The sequence below is a fragment of the Ursus maritimus genome, unplaced genomic scaffold (genome assembly GCF_017311325.1).
Source record: "Ursus maritimus isolate PB19 unplaced genomic scaffold, ASM1731132v1 scaffold_3, whole genome shotgun sequence".
Taxonomy (NCBI): domain Eukaryota; kingdom Metazoa; phylum Chordata; class Mammalia; order Carnivora; family Ursidae; genus Ursus; species Ursus maritimus.
Window position 1 is genome coordinate 1,460,030 of NW_024425563.1, and position 23,088 is coordinate 1,483,117.

Here is a 23,088-nt window from a genome sequence, read left to right on the forward strand (position 1 = left end):
CTGGGAAGGAAAGACGCATTTATCAGGATTCTCTGTACAAAGTGCACTTCACACACCCAGAGTGGACCCGGGAGAACTCATCGTTATAGCGTCCCCACCCAGAAAGCAGAGGGATAGCATGTCGGATATGTGGGATACAGCATCTGGGGTTTGCTCCTCGCCCGGCTCTGTGGACTCTGGGAAACGTATGTGACCTCCTGGGGTCTGGATAAAGCCGGATATCCTTGGTGCCCCCAAACCTTAAAAAACGTGGCATCAGAGTCCACACGACCCCCAGGAGGGAAGTCTGCCCTCCCAGGCAGCTGCTGGACCCGGGCCTGCTGCCCTGGGATCAAGGCATAGGGACATGGGGAGGTGGCACTTCCAGGGGCAGGCAGGGGGCTGGAGGGCTCCCCTCCACTCCCATCTGGGCTCCATCAGGCTGAGAAGAGACGTCCCCAAACCAGGCTGTTGGCCAGGAAAAAGCTCAGGATCTCTGTAAGCCCAGCCGCATCCTTCCAGACCCAGACGGCTGACTGCTACCCCATCCATCAAACTCACTCTCGGGAACAGGGAAGATTCATTGTCTTGTGTCATCCGGGGCCACCCTGTGTCACCGTGTAATGGCTAGTCGGTCAGAGAAACAATAATTCTCATGCCATAAAAACTGAATTCCGTTTGTTCACTAAGAACGAATGCTGTTGATCAAGCGAAACCTATAAAACCCCAGAGACAAAAGGCAAAGAATGAAGGCTGATGCGCTGGCTGCTGACAGGCCGCGGCTAGCCCGTCCGGCGGCCAGGGTGAGGGCGCACAGGCGAGGCGGGGGCCAGGCGTCGGGGGCCGGGTCTAGAGCCTGAGCAGACGAAGGCGGCGTGGGTGTCTCCAGGAACACAGCTCGTCCCTCCAGACACGGCCACTGTCCGGCGTCTGGGAGGGGGACCCGCTGCTGCCTCGGTGGCCCTGGCACAGTCCCAGGCGGGCCTGGGGCAGAACGTGGTTGCGGGATGACTCCCTGACTGGGACACGATGCTGGAGCTGTTTGCGGATGAACATCGATGGAGTGAGGATCCCTCGGAGAAGCCGTAGGTCAGAGGCAGTGACGAGCCAGACGGCCCTCCGCTAAGGGCGCATCCCGCCTCGGGCCGTGGCGAAGCCTGGACCCTTGACAAGGAGACGAAGGCATCAGCCTTATCGCCCACGCCACGCCCAGGCTCTGAGCGCCTTCCCCCCGGGGCGTCTTGGGCGGGCACAGCGCTGGGAGGAGGCCCCTGGCCACCCCAGCCCCCGACATTCAGCTGAGAACCATGTGGACCACGACACACGTGGACGGGACGAGGACGGGAACGTGGGGGGCCCTAGCCGGCATCCCAGCTGCAGGCAAGAGTGAGTAGGACAGCTGGGGTGACCTTCTGTGCTGGTCAGCAAGCAGGGTCTGTAGGAGCCAGAGGGACACGGAGCGAGCAGATCCAAACCACAGAGGCCTGGGAAGGGGCCCCGAGCGCGGCGTTGCCGCAGGGCCCAGACGGCCCGTCCTGCTGCCCTGCTGGGAGCCCAGCATCGGCGGCTCCTTGGAGGACCATCTGAGCCCAGCCTCATGGTCTCCCTGGCACCGTGGGAGCCAGGCACGGGCAGCAGGTGCCCAGAGCGGGTGTGGGGGGCAGGCGGCCCTCGAAACAGTGAGCAGACAGGTTCTGTGCCTGAGCCTCCATTGTGCTAGGCAGGAAGAGGCCAAGTCAGGAGCCCTGGGGGTGGACTTATTAACGTCAGGACCCGCTTTTCCAGATGGTACCGTGTCACGTTCCTGGTTCTGCTGCCACCCTACCGCTCCAGGGACAGGTGGGGCCACACAGGACCCCTGGGTGCTGTCCGTACAATTTCCCGTGAATGCGTAAGGATTTCAAAATAAATGTGTGGAAGTACTTGTTCAAAGTGAGATCTGCGGCCCTTAATCCTCCAAACACTGGGGCCAGGGGGTGGCAGATGGCCCTGGGGTGTGGGGGGCGGTTCCTCACAGGAACCCAGTCCCACAAGCTCTGCCCCCAGATGGGCCCCCTCGGGGTGAGGATGCTGCCCTCCACTACCCCTGATGCGTGCCCAGCACCCAAGCGGCCCCTCCAGGGGTCACCAGGCCCTTCGACAGCCACCTGCTGAGACCCGGCCACGGCACAGCACCCCGCGTTCTGAGGCGGTGGGGCAGATGCCCCAGGAGCAGGGGTGTGAGCTCCCACGCTCTTGCGCACGAGCCGAGGGACCTCGGTGCGCCATCCATAGCCGGGGCCAGGCCTGAGCGCAAAGTGGCGAGGAGACACAGGTTCTACCCCCAACCTGGGGAGCAGGCACCTACACTGCTCCCCGGGCCGTGGGGCATCCACTCACTGAGGGACGCGCGAGGGGGAGCAGACTGTGGGTGTGGACATGGGCTGCCCGTCCGCAGGGCCACGTGAGGACCAGGGGCCCTGGAGCCGGACGGAAGCTGGCTCCAGGCGAGGCTGGAAGACACCAGCCCACAGATGCTGCGTCCGACGGGACTGGGCTCGAAGCACAACGAGGGGCAAAGGCTATGAAACGTGCCTCACGCCCTCCCCAGGTGCCAAGAGCAGATCCCTGTGTGCGAGCACACGTCCCCTTGTGAGAGGCTCTCGGTCCTGCGAGTGCGTCTCTTTATCCCAGAATCGCATGGTTTACAGCGTGGCCCTCATCACGCTGCACCCACGGCCTGGACAGGCCAACAGTGCGTGTCCCCCACGTCCTCCACTGTCCCCCTCCCGGCCAGCCAGGCCGCCGGGCTCACGCGAGGTCAGCTCAGTGGGAGTGTTGTCCCTCACACGACACCTCACTCATCGTCTCGTCCTCCCGAATCCAGCCTCCTGCCCCAAAGAGCGCTGGGCCTCATAACTGAAATGACAGACAGGAACAGTCTTTACTCTTAATTACTGACAGCAGGGCAACATGCAGATATCAATAATGATGTCACGTTTGAGCAGAGCATGCTGCGTTTACATTTTATTTACGTAGGTAGCGCTGAAAATACATGACGCCTTCATGGGCGCATTTCCCACAGTGAGCAGTCAACCCCAGTCCACACCACCTCCCCGCAAAGCCAAACAAAGCCAGCTTCTCTGTAAGTCGTCTCAAAATCACAAAGGCTGCCTCATTTCTGGCTCTCACGCCCATGACATGGCCACAGATGCAAGCCACTGGCGCCCCTCGACCCCATCCAGGTCCCCCACTGCCAAGCGACGTGAGCACGCCCTCGTGTCAAGGGGGCGTGGCCCGGGCAGGGCGCGTGCGGGGAAGGTGAAGGCAGCGCAGGACCGAGTCAGTAAAACAGAGGGTGAAGGAGCAGCTGGCGTGCAGAGGCGTAAGCACAGGAAACCACGCAGAATCTTGCCAGGAAAAAACATGATGTTTGCAAAGGAGTCAATGTTTACAAGCTGAGACACTTCGTTCAGCCTCCTTGTTCCTATCTGTGTGTGCGTGTGTGTGTGCGTGTGAATACCTCACCTCTTCCTCCCCAGCATGACCCAAACTTAGAGCCAGAGATGGCACCGACCCAACAAAATTCTGTAGGATCCTGTGCGTGTGCTAAGAAGAACTAAGGGTCCAAGCCAAAAAAGATGGGATTTTGCAAAAATGAAACAATATTTGAAGTCAAGTTCAGGCTAGAGATTAAAACTACGGTAAGTATAAGGAATGGCTTTATATCTAAAGTGACTCACCCCCGGGGCCCCATGGACGTGGCCAGGCCAGTCTGTAGAGCTGCTTGAAGGTCTAGCCCCCCCAGCCTGAAGGACAAGCACCCTGGCGGCTATGACCCGATACACGACAGCACTCGGTCACCCTGCCCTTAACTACGTGCCAGCTCCCAGAAATCTACGGCCATGAGGAAGGGAAGTCATTCCGTGAACACACACTCGTTACCTGCCTGCACCTGTCACACCTCTAAAGCTCTAAGTATCTCAGGAGTCGGTGTCGTGGTTGAAGGGCTGAAAAGAAGGCGCTGGGCCCCTAACCACTCCAGAGGAGACGCCACCGGATTTAGTGCTGGGAGAAGCGAGGACAGTCCCGGCAGGCTCCACGCCTGTGCCACCGCCACCCACGACCGTCACTCCCGTCTCCTGCCATCCCTACGCTGCCTGAGGCGTCATCCGCGTCCCGTGCTGAGCAGGCGTGGTCCTGGGACAGTGGCAAAGCGGGTGGCGCTACCTAGCGCGGGCGCACTACCGCGGAGCCAGCCTGGGCGCCAGCTCGGGCCACGCGGGCGTGGCGGCGAGTCCGTCTAATGGTTGCCTTTGGTCGACTTCTTCTTCTTGGATTCCTCTCTCTGCTTCTGCTTCTTCCTCTTGCCACCTTCTTTGAATCCTAAGGAAACACGGCTCGTGAAACACTGCGCAGAACAGTGGCTGCTTCCCCACTAAGGCAAACATGTCTCCAAATACTCCCCCGTGTTGGGAGAAACGAAAGAGAAGAAAAGACAGAAAGTCAGGCGTCTCGGCTTCTCTCGGGGCCGCGCCTGAAGCTCAAGACCACCAGCTGGGTCGTCGCAGGCACACTAAGCCTCCCACACGGTTCCACGGGCGCCACGGCCTGCAGGGGGCGGGCGCTCAGCCCACGCTCCCCTCTGCTCACCCTCCACAGCCCCACCCCACGCCCCCGAGAGACCCTGTGCACCCCTGCGCGGCCCCCACAACCACCCGGGCAGGGCTGACTCCGCCCCGGGGACGGGCTCCCGGCAGCCCCGGCCAGACCAGAGTCCCGGCCGCAGGGGCGAGCCCTGCTGAGGGGTGGGCTCGTTTCCACGGGCTCTTGGGGGCTCATTCCCATTCCTCATCTGAGGATGAGAACCTGCCATTGTCCCTTTGCCGTGGGCTTCACGTGCGCTTGGCCGAAGGTGAAGGAGAGACAGGTGAACACACGCCGCCTCACCCTCCGGAGAGCCCGGCTTCGGCTCTGCAGAAACAACCGGTGCAAACGGTGTGGTGGAGGCACGGCACAGACGAGCCGGCAGGCGGGCGGGACGCGGGTCTCAGGTAACCACGCAACAGTGCCCGACTGGACAGGACGAGGGGCAGAACCAGCCCGGTCACTGTGGAGCTGGGCCTGGACGCACTCGGGCCCCCGAACCTGCCCAAGACCATGTGAACGCATCAGGATCTGAAAGGACACGGCCCCATTGTGAGCACCCTCCCCCTGGGGTGGGACTAAGACGCGGCTGTCAGCACACGCCAGGGGGGCACGACACTCGTCCTTCTGCAGAACCACAATCCCAGGCACGCGGTCCCGTCAGTTACATGGGGGCCGACAGCCAACGTACAAGGAGCCCCAGACACCTGCCCCGGGCTTGGCTCATGGCCTCACCACCCGCTGCCAGGGGACGCCTACGAGGGCGGGCTGCTCACCCCACGACAGCACTGAAGGAGCCCGCACGCCACACCTCAGTAACACCAGGCCTCACGCGACTGACGCAGGAGGCCCTCCACGCCCCGGTCCTTCACCACCTTCCCTGCAGCCCATGCACCCGAGGTTCCACGCAACCTGCGTGTCTCAACTGGGGGCTATTACACCTGCCAGGTGCTAAGTCACCCAGGGCCGTGTGTGTAGGAAAGCTGGCTCAGAGTTCTCCACGGGAGGGAGAAGACGAAGGGCTAACGCACTCATTAGGGCAAGGGGGAGGGAAGGCAGAGGGCTCACCCACAGCCACGCCCGGAGGCAAATCTAGGGAATGGGCCCAAGCGGCCATGATTGAGGGGGCAAGGGAGGGAGAGCAGCCTCTGAGGCATCAAACAGGGAATGAGAGCTAGTCTGGGGACTCGTCGGTGGGTCCATTACTGGACGTGGTTACACACGGGAGGTACAAAGAGGTGACACCAAGATGGCCCCATCTGGTCCCAGGTGGGTCTTCTGTGGAGAAACCTCCACAGGGAATCGTTCCCATCATGGGCTCCCAGGCTGGCCGTGAGTGGTGCAGGCAGCGGCCAGCAGCTTTGAAGGGACACACAGGGAGTGGGGTTCAGAGGCCTCACGTGTGATCGTCAGAGGCTCACCCAACTGTGGGGCCCTGGCTTCAGACTCACTGTGGGCATCATTTCTTAGAGGGGAGGATGGCCTCCTCTCCCCCAAGATAAGATAACCCAAGAAGAAAAAGAAAAACCCGCTAACCTACCACTGAGGGACAGACTCTTCCTGTCCCTGGGGCTCGGGACGCCGGTCAGAGCAAGGTCAGAGAAGTCCCGTCCCCGCTATGCTCCCTGCGCCGCCCAGGCACACTCTACCAAGCTGTCGCATCCAGGCTCCATGACGACAACCGAGGCTGAGGGAGCAAGAGGCCCCAGAGGAACACGGGGGCCATGGGGCCGCCTGCTGTGGCCCCTGACCCTCTCCCACCTCCACCACAGAGCGTGGCGGCCTGACCGCCCTAGGCCCCACTCCAGTCATGGCCCAGAAGGGACCCTGAAGCCCCAGGGCACAAGCCGGGCAGAGCTGGGCTCGGTGCAGCCGCCGCTGCTGCAGCCCCTCCCCCAGAGAACGCCTGCTGTCACAGCGCAGGGGCGGGGTGTCGACGCCTCAAAGTCCTTATTAACACGACACTTCTGCCACAGTGCTTTAAGATGACAACAGAAAACTAACTTGGGGCAAACTAAAGGCATTTCAGCACAAATGACAAGATTCTGGGGGTGTGGAGCTGGTCCACCTGTGACCCAGCTGACACGTCCCAGCCAACAGGTGCCCGTCCCATGCATCTGGGGCACGTGGGGGACATCGCCCACCCCGAGGCCACAGATCCGGCCAACCACCTCTCCCGGTTATTCCTTCGAAGACAGCTGCCAACGGCCAGCAGAGCCGAGGAGCCCGGGGCTCTCCCGCCACCACAGAGGCCAATTCCCAGAGCCGACCAAGAAAAGGAAGCTTAATTTACCCCGACAGCCAACTCCGTCTGTGGGAGCGCCAACAGCGAGGGAGCCAAGGGCCTGGTGCTCGGAGAGGGCCCAGGGCAGAGGCTCCACGGGGACCAGCCTCAGACGCCCGTCTGAAAGCGCGGGGCCCCACTCCCAGGTCCCCCCCACCCTGCCCCAAGCCACACCTGTGGCACAAACCTCGAGGGGCGTCCAAACAAACCCAAATCCACCTGCTCCCCACCCAGCCGGGCAGCGGCAAAGCAAGCTTTCACCACACGCACGGCCCTCCCCCCAGGACAAAGCGGTAGTGTGGTTCTGGGGACAGGGACACCCTTTGGATAATAAGGATCTAAAACTGCAGGGATGGCAGGGCAGGGCCAGGACTCCAAAGAGCCCTGGGACTTAGCGGTGGATGCCCAGGTCGTACAGGTGAGGCGGGTGCGCCCAGGCTCCACGAGGCAGTGGACACACAGGGTCCGCGGTGAAGCAGAATCACTGGGACAGTTTCGTACAGGACCTGGGTTCCAGGACAAAGCATACAAGAGAGAGGGGCCTTCCCACCACCCAGAGTTCCTGCACGGCTGCTGCGTTCACGGACGCCCCTCACCAGGACCATCAGGCGGGCTGTGGACGGGCCAGACTGCTAGCGCCAAGGATCCCTCACGGAAAGACACGTCGTAAAGCCCTGGTGAGCGTTCTCGGCAGAGAAGCGTGTTAGGTACATAAATTAGTATCATTAAAAAGACCGACTTCAAAAGCTGCCCAAAGCAGCCACCAGCGTGCGGCGCCAGGCAGCCGAGCCACGGGTGCCACGCCGCGCTCTGCAAGGCCAAGCGCTCCACAGCAGGCCCGGCTCGCGCGCCACCTTCAAACCCCACGCACGGAAATAAGATAAAGTTACAGGATCGATTCTATTCTCTCATTCGTGGAGTTTTACGTTGAGTAACTTTACTTTTCCCTCTAAGCAGCTCCATGTTTCTGACACACCCACAGTCTGCGCGGGATCCACCGGGAAAAGCACGACCCCTTTCTCAGTCCCGGACGCCGACCATCTCCAGGAGACGTGCCATGCGCAACCCCGATGTGCCTCTGTCCCCTAAAATGCAGCAGGGCGGGCGGGACAGGAGGCCGGGAACGCAGCACGTGCACAAAACGGCCCCGCCGGCCCATCAAGACCACACCGCCTGCCACCAGCATCTGCACGGCCGTGGCCATTCCCGCCTCCCGAGCACGGACACCGCTGTTCCCTGCGCTGCCCCCGGATCCTGAGGTCTCTCAGCTGTGCTGGCCGCATGGTGAGCCCTCCCAGAAGCAACAAATTGTGTCGTGAGGAGCACAGCTCAGGGGAGAGGGGCCTTCAGCCCAGAATAATCCCTTCCCGGAGCTGCCGGGCTGCCTCCCCACCGCACGGCCACTGGCGGCCTCCCAGCGGCCCCTCTGTCTAGTGGCTGCTCCGGCCTGGAGGCGCCCAGGGAACCAAGTTCCCTACTGTGTGCTTGTGCTTAAGAGGAATCACCCAGGGCTCGGAAACACGCACCGAGCCACCGCGTGGCACACACAGGCTGTCCCGGAGGCGTCCAGGTGTCCCGAGACGAGGGCTCTTGCCGAGCTCCCGGCAAGTCTGCCCGGAGAGGAGGCCCAGCCCTCCTTTGTTACTGGCTGGCACCCAGATCTGCACCACTGGACCAAGAGCTGCAAATGGTCTGTGCAGGGAAGCGAAGCATCCTGCCGGCAGGAAGGAGACCCTGAGAGGTGACGGTCTTACTACCCTGGACAGCATTCACCAGCTTTGTGTCCAACTTTGCCATTTTGTGCCACAGTTCGTCTCTCACTTAGTCTGCTGACTCTTCCTTTCGGGCTGCTTCGAAGGTCAACCAAAGTGTCTGGCATGAGCTCACTACACATCTGTATGGAATTCATACCTTTAATTTCTGGTGACTTAACTCTGACACTCTTTTCAAGACTCCATTACTCACTGTGACTCGACAGCATCAGAAACCCCCCTAGAAGGTGCTCCGGCCATCCTGACCCCAGCAGGGAGAGGCTTCGCTCCGGGAATACAAGGCAAGCCTCCAAGTCTCTCCACAGCCCAGGAAAGGGGGCTGGACACAAGGGAAGTCCGTCCCCTGCGTCTTCTAAGACTTGTGCTGGGGTCAAAAACAGTGACTGGAGGGGACCTGATGGTGCGGAGCTGACCAAACCATGAGGTTTCAGGGAGAAGAATGAAAACCCCGCTAACCCAGGTCTGCAGTAGGGCTAACTCACTCTGCACTCACCTGCTAACCCAGGTCTGCAGTAGGGCTAACTCACTCTGCACTCAGCAGGTGTAGTCTCTGGGGGTCTAGAGCAAAGCAGCAGCTTCGCCTGGGAAGCACGGGTCTGGTTCCAAACTCAGGATATGCCCTTTGGGCCCGCTCTGCTGCTGACAGTCCCAAATCCCGGCCCGGGAGCCTGGCCGTCTGGCGAGTTCGACTCCACCAGGGAGGCCCATCTCTGCACACCTTACTCTCGGGAACTAGGATATTCCGAAACAGTACGTAGGTTTACGGTGTCCTTCCAACCAGACAGACGTTCAAACGGTGATTTGTTCAAGCACACAGTCTGCCCCCTGCCACGACCCCTGACTACCACACTGCCCCCTGCCCAACGACCAGTCAGTGTCAGGAGCTATCAATCCCAGGAAAATGTCCACATGTCCATTCAAGGCAGAATGAGTTGCAGAATTCAATTGCCAATGCAATTCAAAGCAGAATTCAAACGGCGCTTCCAATTCCCCCCATTTTTCATTCAATAACACAGGAAAAGGCTAATGTCTTTCAGCGGTCCGTCTGTGTTAGCACCACTCCAGGCCCGAGCTGGCGGCCACGTCTACACAACCCCGTGTACACTCTCTGCTGTGGTTCGAAGCCCCAGGACACCCACGGTCAAGTGGGTGGCACATTCCTTCTGTCCTCCGCAAAACCCTACAAACACCCCCGGCTTTATCTGAGGAGGGCCAGAAGGAGCTGTGAGGGACCAAGTGCCTGACAGAAAGTTCTGGGGGAGGAAGGGGACAAATCTCATCCTTCTCATGCCCGGCTGCGATGGCGTGCTCTGCTGAGACCCCCAGGATGAGCCTCGCACACACCTTGACGTCACCCTGACACAGGGGACCGAGGGTGATGTCTTCCTCTACCCCGTAGCACGCTACGGTCACCGTGGCTGCTCCCCGTGGCGACAACCGAGATGGGCACAATTGCGTCAAACTCATGAATAATTCAAACTCATCTGACACTGGACTTCAGAACACAGGTCAAAGCTACAGCACAGCCATACTCTCAGAAACGACCCAGAACTTTCTATGGGGAATTCACTTCAAAGACCCATCTGGGCTCTATGAGGAACTACAAGGCAAGAAGCTGAAGGCAGAGCCAGGGCTCTAGAGAAACGGGTCGTGAACAGCCCGCGCGCCCAGCGGCAGGAAACACTGCCAGCTCCACCTGGGAGGAAGGCGGCAACAAGCTGTCCAGGAGGGGTGCTCTGTTCTGTTTTTAACCAAGCACACGTGAAGGCACCGGGGCTAGGAAGCAAACGCAAAACACTGCATCACCGAGACTGCAAGGTGCCCACGGGTTCAGTGAGCGGCTCGGAGCGTGTATCCCATCCAAGCTGCAAGAGCTCAAGCATTAAGTGCAAAGTGACAAAATGGAACATTTCAAGTAAAAGCAGCCCCTGTCATCCATGAAGATAACACACTTCATACCATCGTGGAAGACTGGCACCCCGTTTTAATTGGGGGACCTCACGGGAGGGGAGCCGAGAGCAAGGGGCCTCCTCCCACCGCCACCATGCTCTGAGCAGCCTCTCATGTGCCCCCGCCCAGCCCCACCCCGCTCAGATCAGGACACAACAGCACAGGAGCGACTTCGGTCCTCTCTGGTCTCGGGAAGGAAGGGAGGCGTCCCCGCGGGGAAGCTCCACATCGGTTTCCCTTTGCACACCTGCAGAGAGCACGGAGGGGTCCCAGGGGCTGGTGGTGGCCCGATGTTTGCCTGGCTCGTCCTCCTCTTCACACATGTGCTGAGGCTCGGGTTTGGGCAGGGAGGCCGGCCTGTGTGACCTCGGTGAGTGACCGCTGGTGCTGGCGGGCTGGGAGGGCAGCGCGCTCTGGCCTCTACGCCGGCACTCCTCCAGGAGAGCATTCTCATCGGCCACACCTGCAAGCACAGGACGGGGCGGGTGTGAGCTCACACTGCTCCCCTCTCCACCCCGCACGCAGCCCTCTCCTGGGGGCCCCCACGCTGCTGCATCTGAGTCCAGTGCCTGCACTATCAGGGCCTGACCTTCACCTTCTGAGAGGGACGGGAGCGGACAGGCCCCTGGGCACAGCTGCTCCTGCCCACCCCTTCACGCACACAGACGACTTCATGCGTTGTCAGGAAAGTACACGTCCTACTGAAACCCGTCAGGGGCCGCACTGCCCACGACAAATTCATCAAAATTGACCCAGCGGTTATCACCCTGCAAGGAAAAGCCTCCAGATGCAGCCTCCCATCCCATTCCCAGGCAGTCTGACTCCTAGCACCTGTCCATCTAAGGTGAGGAGGGGTCGGCTGGCGGGGGGGTGGGGGCCTGATGGCCCATTTCCCTGCCCGCTCAGAGCCATGGCCCCGCCCACATGGGTCATGCCACCCCAGAGACACATGCAACATGGGACAGTCCTCATTGCTCTCAAAATTGTGTGTCTACTGGTCATTTAAAAAGTAGAAAGCAGTTTTGCACATTAGGTAAACACTAGGAATAAAACCAGAAAACAAATTCTAATCGTCACTGAAGGATGGCATATTTCATTCTTTGAAGGCTCTTGATGACCAGGCGCACAGGTTAGAGAAAGTCGGTGTTTGAAGTTCAGGAACGATGCTGTCACACCCATCTCAGGGAGCAACGGACCCAGGGGGCGTTCCCTGAGCCTCGTACCTACTCTGCCCCTTAGAGGGCAGTGGGGGCGTCTACCATCCAGGGAGCGACCGTCATCAGACACCCAGACAGCCAGCGCATAAAACCCCAGGCCCAGGGAGGGAACCGAAAGGCCTCCTCCCTCCAAGCGTGACCTCCACAAGCCCGGCACAGCGCATGACCTCCCGTTCCCACGATCCTCGTCGGAGGAGCACGCGCTGTGGAGATATTCCTGAAACGCGGTGTCAGGACCGCCAGCTTTTACGACCACGGGTGTTGGCGCACCGCCCGCTCGTACCAGGTGCCAGGCTCAGCGCCGCACGAGAGCGCCCGCCCAGATGAGGCTGCAGTGCGCCCAACTGCTTCTCACGGAGCAGCTTCTGAACCGCAAGGACCAGCCGCCACGCCCTGGCGGGACACTGGCCTCAGGCAGGAGCGCCGGCTGCTGGAGTCACAGCCATGCTGGTGAGAGGCGGAGGACTCCACGGTCTCAGCACCCACACCACGCACAGAAATTACTGCAGAAATAGGAAGTCTTGGGGCAGCCCGCGTCGTGCCGCTTGCATTTTAGAAGTTTTTCAAGGTGAGTCTCTAGTTACGCAGGGAGCCTCTGAAATCCCCCGGAGCTCTGGACACACTGGCACCCAACACGTGCGCTCCGTGATCTCTGGCACTCGGACCCCCAGCCCCGCAGGGAGGCCTGACTAAGGACCAGCGCCCAGTTCTCTCCCGGCTACCATGCACATGTCCCACCTGCTGGCCAAACGGAAATGCTAGCCTGGGGCTGTTTAAGAGGCAGACCTTCATGCTGGGAGGGAACCTTCAGCGGTCCCGTGCATGAGGCCTGGACAGACTTTCCCATGAGGACCTCTGAACCCACTCAAGGTGTCCCAGAATCAAATCCAATGACTGAGAGGACAGGGACGCCCCGGACCCAGCAGTCACATGGCTCTGGGGCAGGCGCCTCACCCAAGGACCACCCCTTGTCTGCAGCAGGAAGGCGGTCAGTGGGGCACCCAGGAGCAGGGCCAAGGTCGAGGCTAGGGGAGCACTCGGGGGGAGCCCACCTCTCGGTGGGGGTCTGTGGTCTGATATGTGGCACTGTGTTGTTTTTGGCAAATAAAACAGAAGTATCACTCCCAGATACATGGCATAGGCCCCATGGAGCTGGCGATAAGGAATCACCACTAGATGGTGACCTGACTTCCAAGCCTGCACTTGCAGTGGGAAGTGGAGAAGGGCGGGCAGCCAGGACCTCGGTGTCTGTGGGCACCCTGGCTGCGAGCCGCACTCAGGGAGGGGCCTGTGGCCGTGGCACCTGAGCGCTGGCCAATAGGGTGACTCTTGACACCACAACCAGCTCTGGGCCCTGAACGTTACAAAGGCACATGCTCAGCTTCTCTCCACCTTGTAAGGAGACGGGAAGCCTCTGAAGGCAAACGGGCCGCCCCTCCTGGCCCCACACCACCACACCTTGTAACCTACAGTGGAACACTGGAGAAGATGTCAGCACGCGCTCAGAACACAGTCAGTACTTCTCCGTGTGGGCTTGGCTCTGTGAGCAGCAGGCCCGGACGTGGCAGAGCGGGGACCGAGCATCGGGGCACGTGGGGGAGCCGCGCCCTTCCCAGCTTACTTACCGCACCTCAGGAACACTCAGATCCGAGTCTCCCCACCAGCCGTTCCAGCACACGCCAGAGAAAGAGGCGCCTTTTCCCTGCCACCTCAAGCACCTGCAGCCACAGCCGCCACAGACCAACCCCCACAGAAGAGCAGGGAACTTATCTGCGCGCAGACAGCTGGCCTCGCGTCCATCACTTCCAGTGCAGAGGGGGCCCACTGCTGCCGGACACAGGCCTCCACGAGCTCGAAGGCCGCCGCAGGACCACACAGGCCACTGTCTGGGGAAGACGGGCCAGGCCTGGGCCGTCCGGCCCGCCCCCGGTTCTCTCTGTACCAAACCCCCCCACTCTCCCCAGGCCCAGGCCGGGCACACACACCGGCTTCCAGGGCCACGTCGGGTTCTGGGTTTGCTGTGTGGTTAGAAACCAGACGTCTCTAAGATGTGAAGCTCGACGACATTCTGAGAATGCCTCGAATATGCAGAGACAGAAAACAGACACGCGCGTGTTGAAGGTTTCTGTCCGCTGCACAGATTCTGGGCAGGGGCGCCGCGTCTCCCACGCCTCTCAGATCCGGACACACTCAGCGCATGGGAAGCCAGGGTATTTGCGGCGGGGGGGCCAGGCATGAGGCCCCCGCCCAAGTGCCCGAGCCTGCCCACCAGCTCCGGCCAGAGGCTTGGCGCCTCTCTCCCCCGTCTCCCCGCACCCGGCCTGGGCAAATCCTAGGGCCACTGCAGTTCAGGCCTCGAGCCCCACTGCACAGGCCCTGCATCGGGAATTCCGCGTGATCAGGGCAGGTGGCCAGGGCTGAGCTGGGCTGCCAGGTCCACACAGCACTTTCTGAAATAGGGGCAGGACACGCAGCTGAGCACCTGCTGTCCCTCAAGTTGCTCTCTTCCTGATCCACACGGTCGACCCTTATCGGGGACACTGACTTCTATGCTCCCCCAGGCCCATCACGCCACGCGGAGCTCCTGAGGTCCTCGGGTCTGGAGCAGGGACAATCATGTCACTGACCCCACGAAGTTCCCACAAAACTTGAAGGTGTCTCACATACCAGGAAAAATGATTTAGAGAAAGGAGATAAAGGACGAAAATGAGAAACAAAGATTACATTGTGGTCTTAGCCCGAAATCTTCACTGGAAAATTTCTACAAGGGCTCACTCCACATGAACTCCTTCAAGCACTCACTGAGCCCACTAGGTGTGCGGTATGCTCGCAGGTGTTGACAGGTTTATGAAACAGGAGGCCCCCATCCTCTCCCTGTTGGTGGCACGTACGACCCAAGTTTGAGGAAGGGGATGCAAGTGCTGGTTTTAAGAGTAACGAGGGTTACAATGGACTTGGAGCGTTTGGAGACCCAGGGCAACACCATCCCTCCGCTGCAGAGCCCGCGAAACCCGCAGGGGCTCTGGTCCTCACAGCACGGCTCAGGTACGGGGAGGGAAGGAGAGAGAGGAGCGTCTGGAACGAGGGCTGCCCGCGCCCCGTGTCAGAATGGACGGTGTCACAAAGGGGAGGTCAACCGCTCGTCAGGTCCCCACCGCTCCTGCCTCACAGGGACCAAATAGGGAGCTTCTGAGGGAGGGTTAGGACCACAGGATCGAACTGGCTCTACCTTACCTCAACTTCAAAGAAGCCCCGTTTACCTTCCGAAGCATTGAACACAGGACCCGCCTGCGAGACCTGGCGAGAGCACCCCCGCCTCCCACCCCGTCTTCAGAGCATCTGTTCTGGCACCTCGGCTCCAAAGCCCAGGGATGTGGCCGGGCTGGGTCCCTGGTGCTCCCACTGCCAGGCCAGGGCCGCAGGCCACACGCCCGAGTCGGCTGCGCGGCACGCCGCTGGGCAAGATTGCCTGCGAAGTAACTCGCCATGCGACGCCAACGAGCACCTTCCCGAATCCTCCGGATGCCCTGGCGTGACTTACAAGTTCCTGAGTGAAACCCAGACTGTGACGGCCACCCCGACCTCATCCCCTACACCCGTCACTCTTCCTGAAAGCAGCCTTTCCCTTCTCTCTTCTTACAGCCTTCCCCGAACGCTCCGTACAGCTTCCTGAATTACTAGACCCTTCCTCTTCTAGGGCGTCTACCAGGGTTTCAGCACTTTGAGTTTACCAGTTTGTACCGTCAGAAGGTAATACAATTACCTGGAAAACAGGAAGTCACATCCAGTTCTCCAGCCCACACAGAACTTACTATCTTGGTACCATCTCTGCAAGCCTTTTTGTGTGTGAATTCACTAAACTTCATGATGCTCACAAGAGTCCAAGCATCTTTGTCACTGGGGGAGCTAAATATACCAGAATCGGTCCTGCCCCGTAGCACCGAGTTATAAAATTTAAAAACAAAAACACGGTCTGCCGGTCTCCCGAGCCAAAGCTCACTGAAATCATCGAGAAGCTATGAGAGGAATGTCCAGCAGCTGCTCTGCGCACACAGCCGACCCATCCAATGCCTCCACTCTTTCCCCAAATGGAGTCCAGACACAGGGAGCGCTCCAGCTTGATGATATGCAAATGAAAACAAACTCCTTAGATACAAACAGAATCACTTTTCCCAAATAAGTACAATCCAAGAAGCCCTGGTTGTGGCTGCATTTCCGTGGGGGTGCAGGCAAGGCGGGGGCGGGGAGGGTTAATCCCATACTTACTCAAATCATGGATACCACGAACACAATGTGAGATTACACGAGCATCCAAAAATGCACCATTGGCCCATCAGAAGATTCATTCAAACCTCAGAGCCTGGTCTGTGCCAGGCACTGGAGACCAGCGTGGGACACGGCTCCTGTTCTCACAGAGCTCAGTGGAGGACACTAACAGAAGACGGTACCACGAGGAGGTCAGCAACACGGAGGCCCACCAGCGAGTGGGCAGTTCCCCCAAGGGGCACAAAAAGGGACATGGGAACAGCACAGGGAGCAGCATGGACCAGGACGTGCCTGGGACGTAGGGCAGAGTGGCCATAGAAAAGCATGGGACAGGAACAGGAAAACACAGGCACCACACAGAATCTAAAATGTGTCCTAAGCCGACAGGGTCCCTGAGCGGTTTTCAATAAGGGAACAACTCAATTCTAGCCAGCAGAGGGTGGACACATGACACAGGGACAACATGCAAGCCGGACTGGGAAGGCAGACGGGCATGCCTGCTCATGGAGGGAGGCAAGGACTAGTTCGCCAAGTAATTGGACGCAGTGAAAGCACACCATGGCCGATTACATGAAGGGAAACCACGTCACAGGGGGGCCCAGGCCCTGGCAGGGAGGGGCTGTAGTGCTGGGAACTCGAGTACGTGGAACCCGGATCTGGGGTGAAGGCCAGGGAGAACACGGAGGAAATTCCTGCCTAGGCCGCTCTGCACAGCAGACACGGAGCGCACGTGAACCACGTGGGGGGCCATGACAAAGTAGCCTACAAGGAAGCTGGGCCCTGAACCCCAGTGCTGCTGGCTTCCCCACTTCAGCTGAAAACCAAGGACAGAGCTCCTTCACCCGGGCCCCAGGGAGCTGCAAGCCTCCATGGCGTGGCCACCATATGCCACCTCTCCCTCAGCCAGGCCTGGCCAACTGTGCATCTCCCGTGGCTGGCAGGCAGGGGTGGGTCCTCGACGGGCCTCTGTTAAGACCTCAAAGGCTCGTGCGTGGCGTAGGCCTAATGGTGTTACCGACAGTGCAGCCGGGCAACCTCCTGATAAACACGTGGTTGTGGCCAAGGCTCGGGACACTTTGTGAAGTGGAAGGGCCTCCCGGCGAAACCACACACGGCACAGCCATCCGGAACGAACCGTGTGGATGGGCTAGGGGGACCGGGCTGGATTCCACTTACCCCGCAGCGCCCGCAGCCCCAGTGGAAAGTGTTAGAGTGGCAGGCAAGCCAAGGGCGCCTGGAACACGGGGCCATCAGCTGGGATTCTCCTATCACCATATCCTGTGGCGTCCGGATGGTTTGAGGACGATCCTAAGCCAGAACCGAAGCCGAACCAGCCAGCGCTTAATTTTCTCATCTGTGGCTTGTCTACCTGGGTCCATCTGAAATCACTCTGTCTCCCTCCCCAGAGCTGGCACCGTCTTGCGACTAGGGGTCACGTCTGGAGCCCTGGCCGCAGGAGGCTGCGACCACCTGCCTACAGCCCATTAGAGGACGGAGGATGACGCCAAGAAAATGGTGCGAAAGATGGAAGGCCCCCCGCGCACAGCCCCGCGGCCCTCTGAGGTCCCTGCAGCGATCCTGGCAGAGGTCCCGGGGCCACAGGGCCCTACCCCCGCTGCAGCAGGGCCTCAAGAGGACAGGACCCGTGTGGGCGTGGGGAGAGAGGAGGAAAATGCCACCCGAACTGTGAATGGAGCCCTCGTGCCCCGCGCGGGCTGCCGGGCCTGCGTGCCTGCCCCACGTCCTCAGTAACCGCAGCTCTGAAGCAAGACTTCACGGAGATGGAGGACAGCTGACATTATTAACAGTAACTGAAATGAATCTTGGAAAGACACATCATAAAGCAGAATAAACATTCTGCTTCCATAGGTTCAGATACTCATAAAATCTGATTTTTCTAGTTTCTTCTCAGTTACTCCATCTTCTGTGAAATATTGACATCTGTTAAATCTTTCAAAAACCTATTTTAGATGAAGCCAGGTCTGTGCCAAGAACTCCTGCAGTCGTCTGCGTCAGGACGATGCACTGCGAGCAGACCCGGGGACTGCACTCCCCCCACCCAGGGAAAAGGCACACAGCGCCAGCGCGCTCCCTCCGCGCAGCCTCGCGGGGCCTGGGAGCCCAAGCTCAGCTCCCGTGTGCACGCAACAGTGAGCACCACTCACGCACAACGTTCCTATGAAATTCTCTCCAGAAGGAAATGTAAAGCAGAACTAGGGGACATACTGATTTTAAAACTCGGTGACCCAGAGAATCGTGAACGTGTGTTAGAGCCTTTCTTACAGCTCACACTACACAGAAGGCGCTTCTCCCAAGTCGAAGTCGGCCCCAGACCACACTGCTCAGAGAGCTGAACGCTTCGAGTTAAGGGTATTCTCTCTCTAAAAATCTGTAACAAATTTATTCAGTGTAGGAGAATGCTCATGAGCGATTTCAAAAAAAAAAAAAAATCCAAAGGCAAATTATTTAAGAATTACATCACATTTCACAGTGGGGAAAGGACAGAATAGCCATTCATATGAGAAAATAAAAACTAGACTCCATACTTCACTAAAAAATTCTAGAAGGATTAGTATTTTAAACATTTTTAGAAGGTAAATAAATAGGGACAGAAATAACTAAACTGAGAGGAAAAAACACAAAGTCCACAGAATCAACTAGGTAAAAACCTGCAGTTTCTGAACGCTTCATCCCAAACAGGTGTTTCATATTTTATAGATCATAATTTGAATGGAAATAAAAACACAACAGACTTAAAAATCATCAGAAATGAAGGATGTTTCATACATTAAACTTGGAAGTAATTTTAAAAACTCCAATTTGTGAACAAAAAGGCTGTAAATACTCAGCAGAGCAACTAACAAAGAAAACAGAAAAACGATAAAATCAGGTGTCCATTAATAGGAAAGTACTAAAAGCTAGTCTTTCCAGAATGAACAGATGTGAGGAAAGAGAAGGAACTCTCGCCACAGACTGACCAGTGGCTCCTAGGCCTCGACAGGACAGCCATTCCTCGACAGGAAACACAAGCTGCTCAACCACAAGGAGAAAACGTAAACAAACCAGGAACAGCAGAAAATCTGAAGATACCAGTAACTGGAAAACGGGCCAAGAGCAGAGGACTTTGCAGGCAAGGCACCTCTCCTCGTTAAGGACATAGCACAGAAGGTGTCCCAGTGAAACAAAGACCAGGACCGGACCTCCCGCACACTCGGGAGCCCTAGAGGACTTCAAGTCAGAGAATCCAGCATTACCACCCAGCTTTCTCATTTAACAGGAAGAAAAAGCTGCAGCCAAGCACATATTCCCACAAAAATCAACTACTAAAACCAGACTACTGAGAACAAGAGGAAATACCCCTACTCTCAGTATTAACCATTAGGTAAGAAAAAATGAGGGGGGGGGGGACAGGAGAAAACTAGTAGGGCTTTCTAAGCTATAAAAAATTGATAGTTTTAAAAACAAGAGTAAGCCAAGGGGCGCCTGGGTGGCTCAGTCGGTTGAGCATCTGACTCTTGGTTTCGGCTCAGGTCTTGATCTCAGGACCTCAGCCCTGTGGTGGGCTCCACACTGGGCGTAGAGCCAGCTTCAGATTCTCTCCCCGAAGGCGCCTAGGGGCTCAGTCGGTGAAGTGTCTGCCCTCAGCTCAGGCCATGATCTCAGGGTCCTGGGATCGAGCCCCGCGTTGGGCTCCCTACTCAGGGGGGAGTCTGCTTCTCCCCCTGTGTGCTTTTCCCTGTTCGTGCTCTCTCTTGCTCTCTCGTGCGCTCTCTCCCCCCCTCCTCCTTTGCCCTTCCCTCACCTCTAAAAAATAAAGTAAGATGAAAACAGAATAGGCCAAAAAGCACAGTGAAGGGACCAGATAAAAAGGCAATAGAAAAACTTACTTTCTCACTCAGGTATACACAACAGCCAGTTGGTAAGGAAATCAGATGGGGTGGGTACCCAGAGGTGACCGTGCCTTTCGTTTCGAAGCATATGGAGCACCCGAGATAGGTTTGAATACAAGCTGCGCCTTCTGGCAACCACTACAAACCGACACGGGGTGATCCTGGCATAAAATAGGACCAAAAGAATGAAAGAGAGGAGTCCCAAAACAGCTGTATGTCTAATGGAAATGTGTAAGAGGAACACGGAAAGACATCTGGGAGAAAGTCAGATGTTTTCAGCACAGATATTCCACGTAAGTTAAAGAAGCAAAGACACAAATACCTGTGTAAGTACAAGAGAAAGGGAGAAAACTTGGTTGTGGAAGATGTAGCATATTAAACCAAAGGTCAAAACAAAGCCAGCTTTTTGAGATATTAAGACGACCACAGAATAAGTCCAATGAACAGATGACCACTGCAAAGGGCCACCCCCTCCACAGAACAGGCAAAGGACTAAGACCCCACCGTGACAGGAACCTATGGATCCCAGAACCGGGAAAAACATAGGTTATGCTCCACCCAATTCATTAACCAAAGAAATGTCCAGTTTAGAAATCACTGACAGTCTTTACAAGTTACGTGAGGAATCCATTGTTGACGGGGAAGTATTCTTTGTGGAAAGTGATGCCTGTCAATTTTCATGCACACGTTGCAACCCAACTATTCAACTTCTAGCAATCTAATTTAGCGCAACTACTCCTGCAAGAACAGACTGGGGGTAAAAGCTGCAAACCACCCCTACTGGGGTGCACAAGATAATCAGGCCAAGGCCACAACAGGCGCAAAGGGCAAGTGAGCACACAGCACGCACTGGGCCAGCCGGCCCAGCCAGGCACTCTGGAACCAACTGGGAATCCAATCCCTGCTGGACAGATGACTGGCAACAACTCGTAGGACAATGTGGGAACGTTTCCTCACGCCTTCTAAACAGTCCTTCATGCTTTCCCAACGCCCTTGAACACATTATCACAGATCAACGCACTCTGCAGGGACCCTTCCAACGGTCCACAGACGAGGGAAACAAGGAGAGATGGTGGGCGGGACACGCAGAGCCCACCCTTCCCTCTCTGCCAGCTCTGGATTTGATGTTAGTGTTCCGGCACCCTATCGAGCAACCCCAAAGTCTCAGATAAGAGGTAATCTGCTCACATAAATGGTTCTGGGAACATTGGACAGCTACATGCAGAAGAATGGAACTTGACCACTCTCTCACACCGTACACAAAGATAAACTCCAAATGGTTGAAAGACCTCGATGTGAGACAGGAATCCATCAAAATCCTAGAGGAGAACATAGGCAGCAACCTCTACGACATCAGCCACAGCAACCTTTTTCATGACACATCTCCAAAGGCAAGAGAAACAAAAGATAAAATGAACTTGTGGGACTTCCTCAAGATAAAAAGCTTCTGCACAGCCAAGGAAACAGTCAAAAAAACTAAGAGGCAGCCCACAGAATGGGAGAAGATATCTGCAAATGACACTACAGATAAAAGACTGGTATCCAAGATCTACAAAGAACTTCTCAAACTCAATACACGAGAAACAACAAATCATAAAATGGGCAGAAGATATGAAGACACTTTTCCAATGAAGACATACAAATGGCTAACAGACACATGAAAAAATGTTCAAAATCATTAGCCATCAGGGAAATTCAAATCAAAACCACACTGAGATACCATCTTACGCCAGTTAGAATGGCAAAAATTGACAAGGCAAGAAACAACAATTGCTGGAGAGGATGTGGAGAAAGGGGATCCCTCCTACATTGTTGGTGGGAATGCAAGTTGGTACAGCCACTATGGAAAGCAGTGTTGAGGTCCCTTAAAAAGTTAAAAATTGAGCTACCCTATGACCCAGCCATTGCACTACTGGGTGTTTACCCCAAAGATACAGACGTAGTGAAGAGAAGGGCCATATGCACCCCAATGTTCGTAGCAGCATTGTCCACAATAGCTAAATCGTGGAAGGAGCCGAGATGCCCTTCAACAGATGACTGGATTAAGAAGTTGTGGTCCATATATACAATGAAATATTACTCAGCCATCAGAAAGAACGACTTCTCAACATTTGCTGCAACATGGACGGCACTGGAGGAGATAATGCTAAGTGAAATAAGTCAAGCAGAGAAATTATCATATGATTTCTCTCATCTATGGAACATAAGAACTAGGATGATCGGTAGGGGAAGAAAGGGATAAAGAAAGGGGGGGTAATCAGAAGGGGGAATGAAACATGAGAGACTATGGACTCTGAGAAACAAACTGAGGGCATCAGAGGGGAGGGGGTGGGGGAATGGGATAGACCAGTGATGGGTAGTAAGGAGGGCACGTATTGCATGGTGCACTGGGTGTTATACGCAACTAATGAATCATGGAACTTTACATCAAAAACCAGGGATGTACTGTATGGTGACTGACATAAGAGAAAAAAATAATAATTAAAAAAAAAAAAAGAGGTAATCTGCTCAGGCTCAGGGGTGATTAGCAGCGACGTTCCTAACATAGGCAGTGGGCAGAGTGGCCAGGCAGCGTGGCTTCGTAAGGCCCTCGGCATGTCCTCCCCACCACCTTGATGCCAAAGAGGGTCAGCTCACCAACGGGAGAGCTGAAGGAAAAGACAACTGAACAGCTTTGTTCTGGTGGTCCGATTTTCCTAGTATCTTTGTTAATGTATGTGTGTAAGTATAAAGCGCATATGATACTGTGTATTCATGACATTTATGATGGAACACACCATCAATATGGGAAAATACCACTACTTCATATCCTTTTAGGGGAAATTTACCTCCAAACGTTAGGCTGGGAAATCAATGAAAGAACTGTTCAGAGTGCTTACTCTGGCAGCGCACAGACTAACACTGAATGATACAAGGATGATTAGCATGGCCCCCACTCAAGGAGGACCCACAAATTTGTGACACGTTCCATAGTTCAATGAACAGAGGGTAAGGGAAGGAAAAATAAGACAAAAACAGAGGAGACAAACCGTAAGTGTCTGAACTCTCGGGAACAAACAGGGTTGCTAGCAGGGAGCAGGGAGCAGGGTGAGGGGATGGGGTAA

At 56.8% G+C, this 23,088-nt stretch overlaps 1 protein-coding gene and 1 non-coding gene across 5 annotated transcripts in view; one reads left to right on the forward strand and one right to left on the reverse strand.

Moving 5' to 3' along the window:
- Positions 1–638: 638 nt before the first annotated feature.
- Positions 639–23,088, reverse strand: part of DNAJB6 (DnaJ heat shock protein family (Hsp40) member B6) — a 71,930-nt gene continuing 49,480 nt past the window's right edge. Inside the window, exons 9-10 of one of the 4 annotated variants that reach the window (XM_040643751.1) lie at positions 10,859–11,074; positions 639–1,143 (exon numbers count right to left, since the gene is read on the reverse strand). In XM_040643751.1, the coding sequence (XP_040499685.1) occupies positions 1,070–1,143; positions 10,859–11,074 (290 nt within the window). In that variant the 3' untranslated portion in view covers positions 639–1,069. Of the gene's footprint in view, positions 1,144–2,800; positions 2,878–2,972; positions 4,345–10,625; positions 11,075–23,088 lie in introns of those variants that run through there. The other 3 variants (XM_040643752.1, XM_040643750.1, XM_040643749.1) reach the window with 3 other exon arrangements.
- Positions 22,856–22,961, forward strand: LOC121105933. Its single transcript, XR_005838674.1, has one exon. It is a non-coding gene; the product is annotated as a U6 spliceosomal RNA (small nuclear RNA).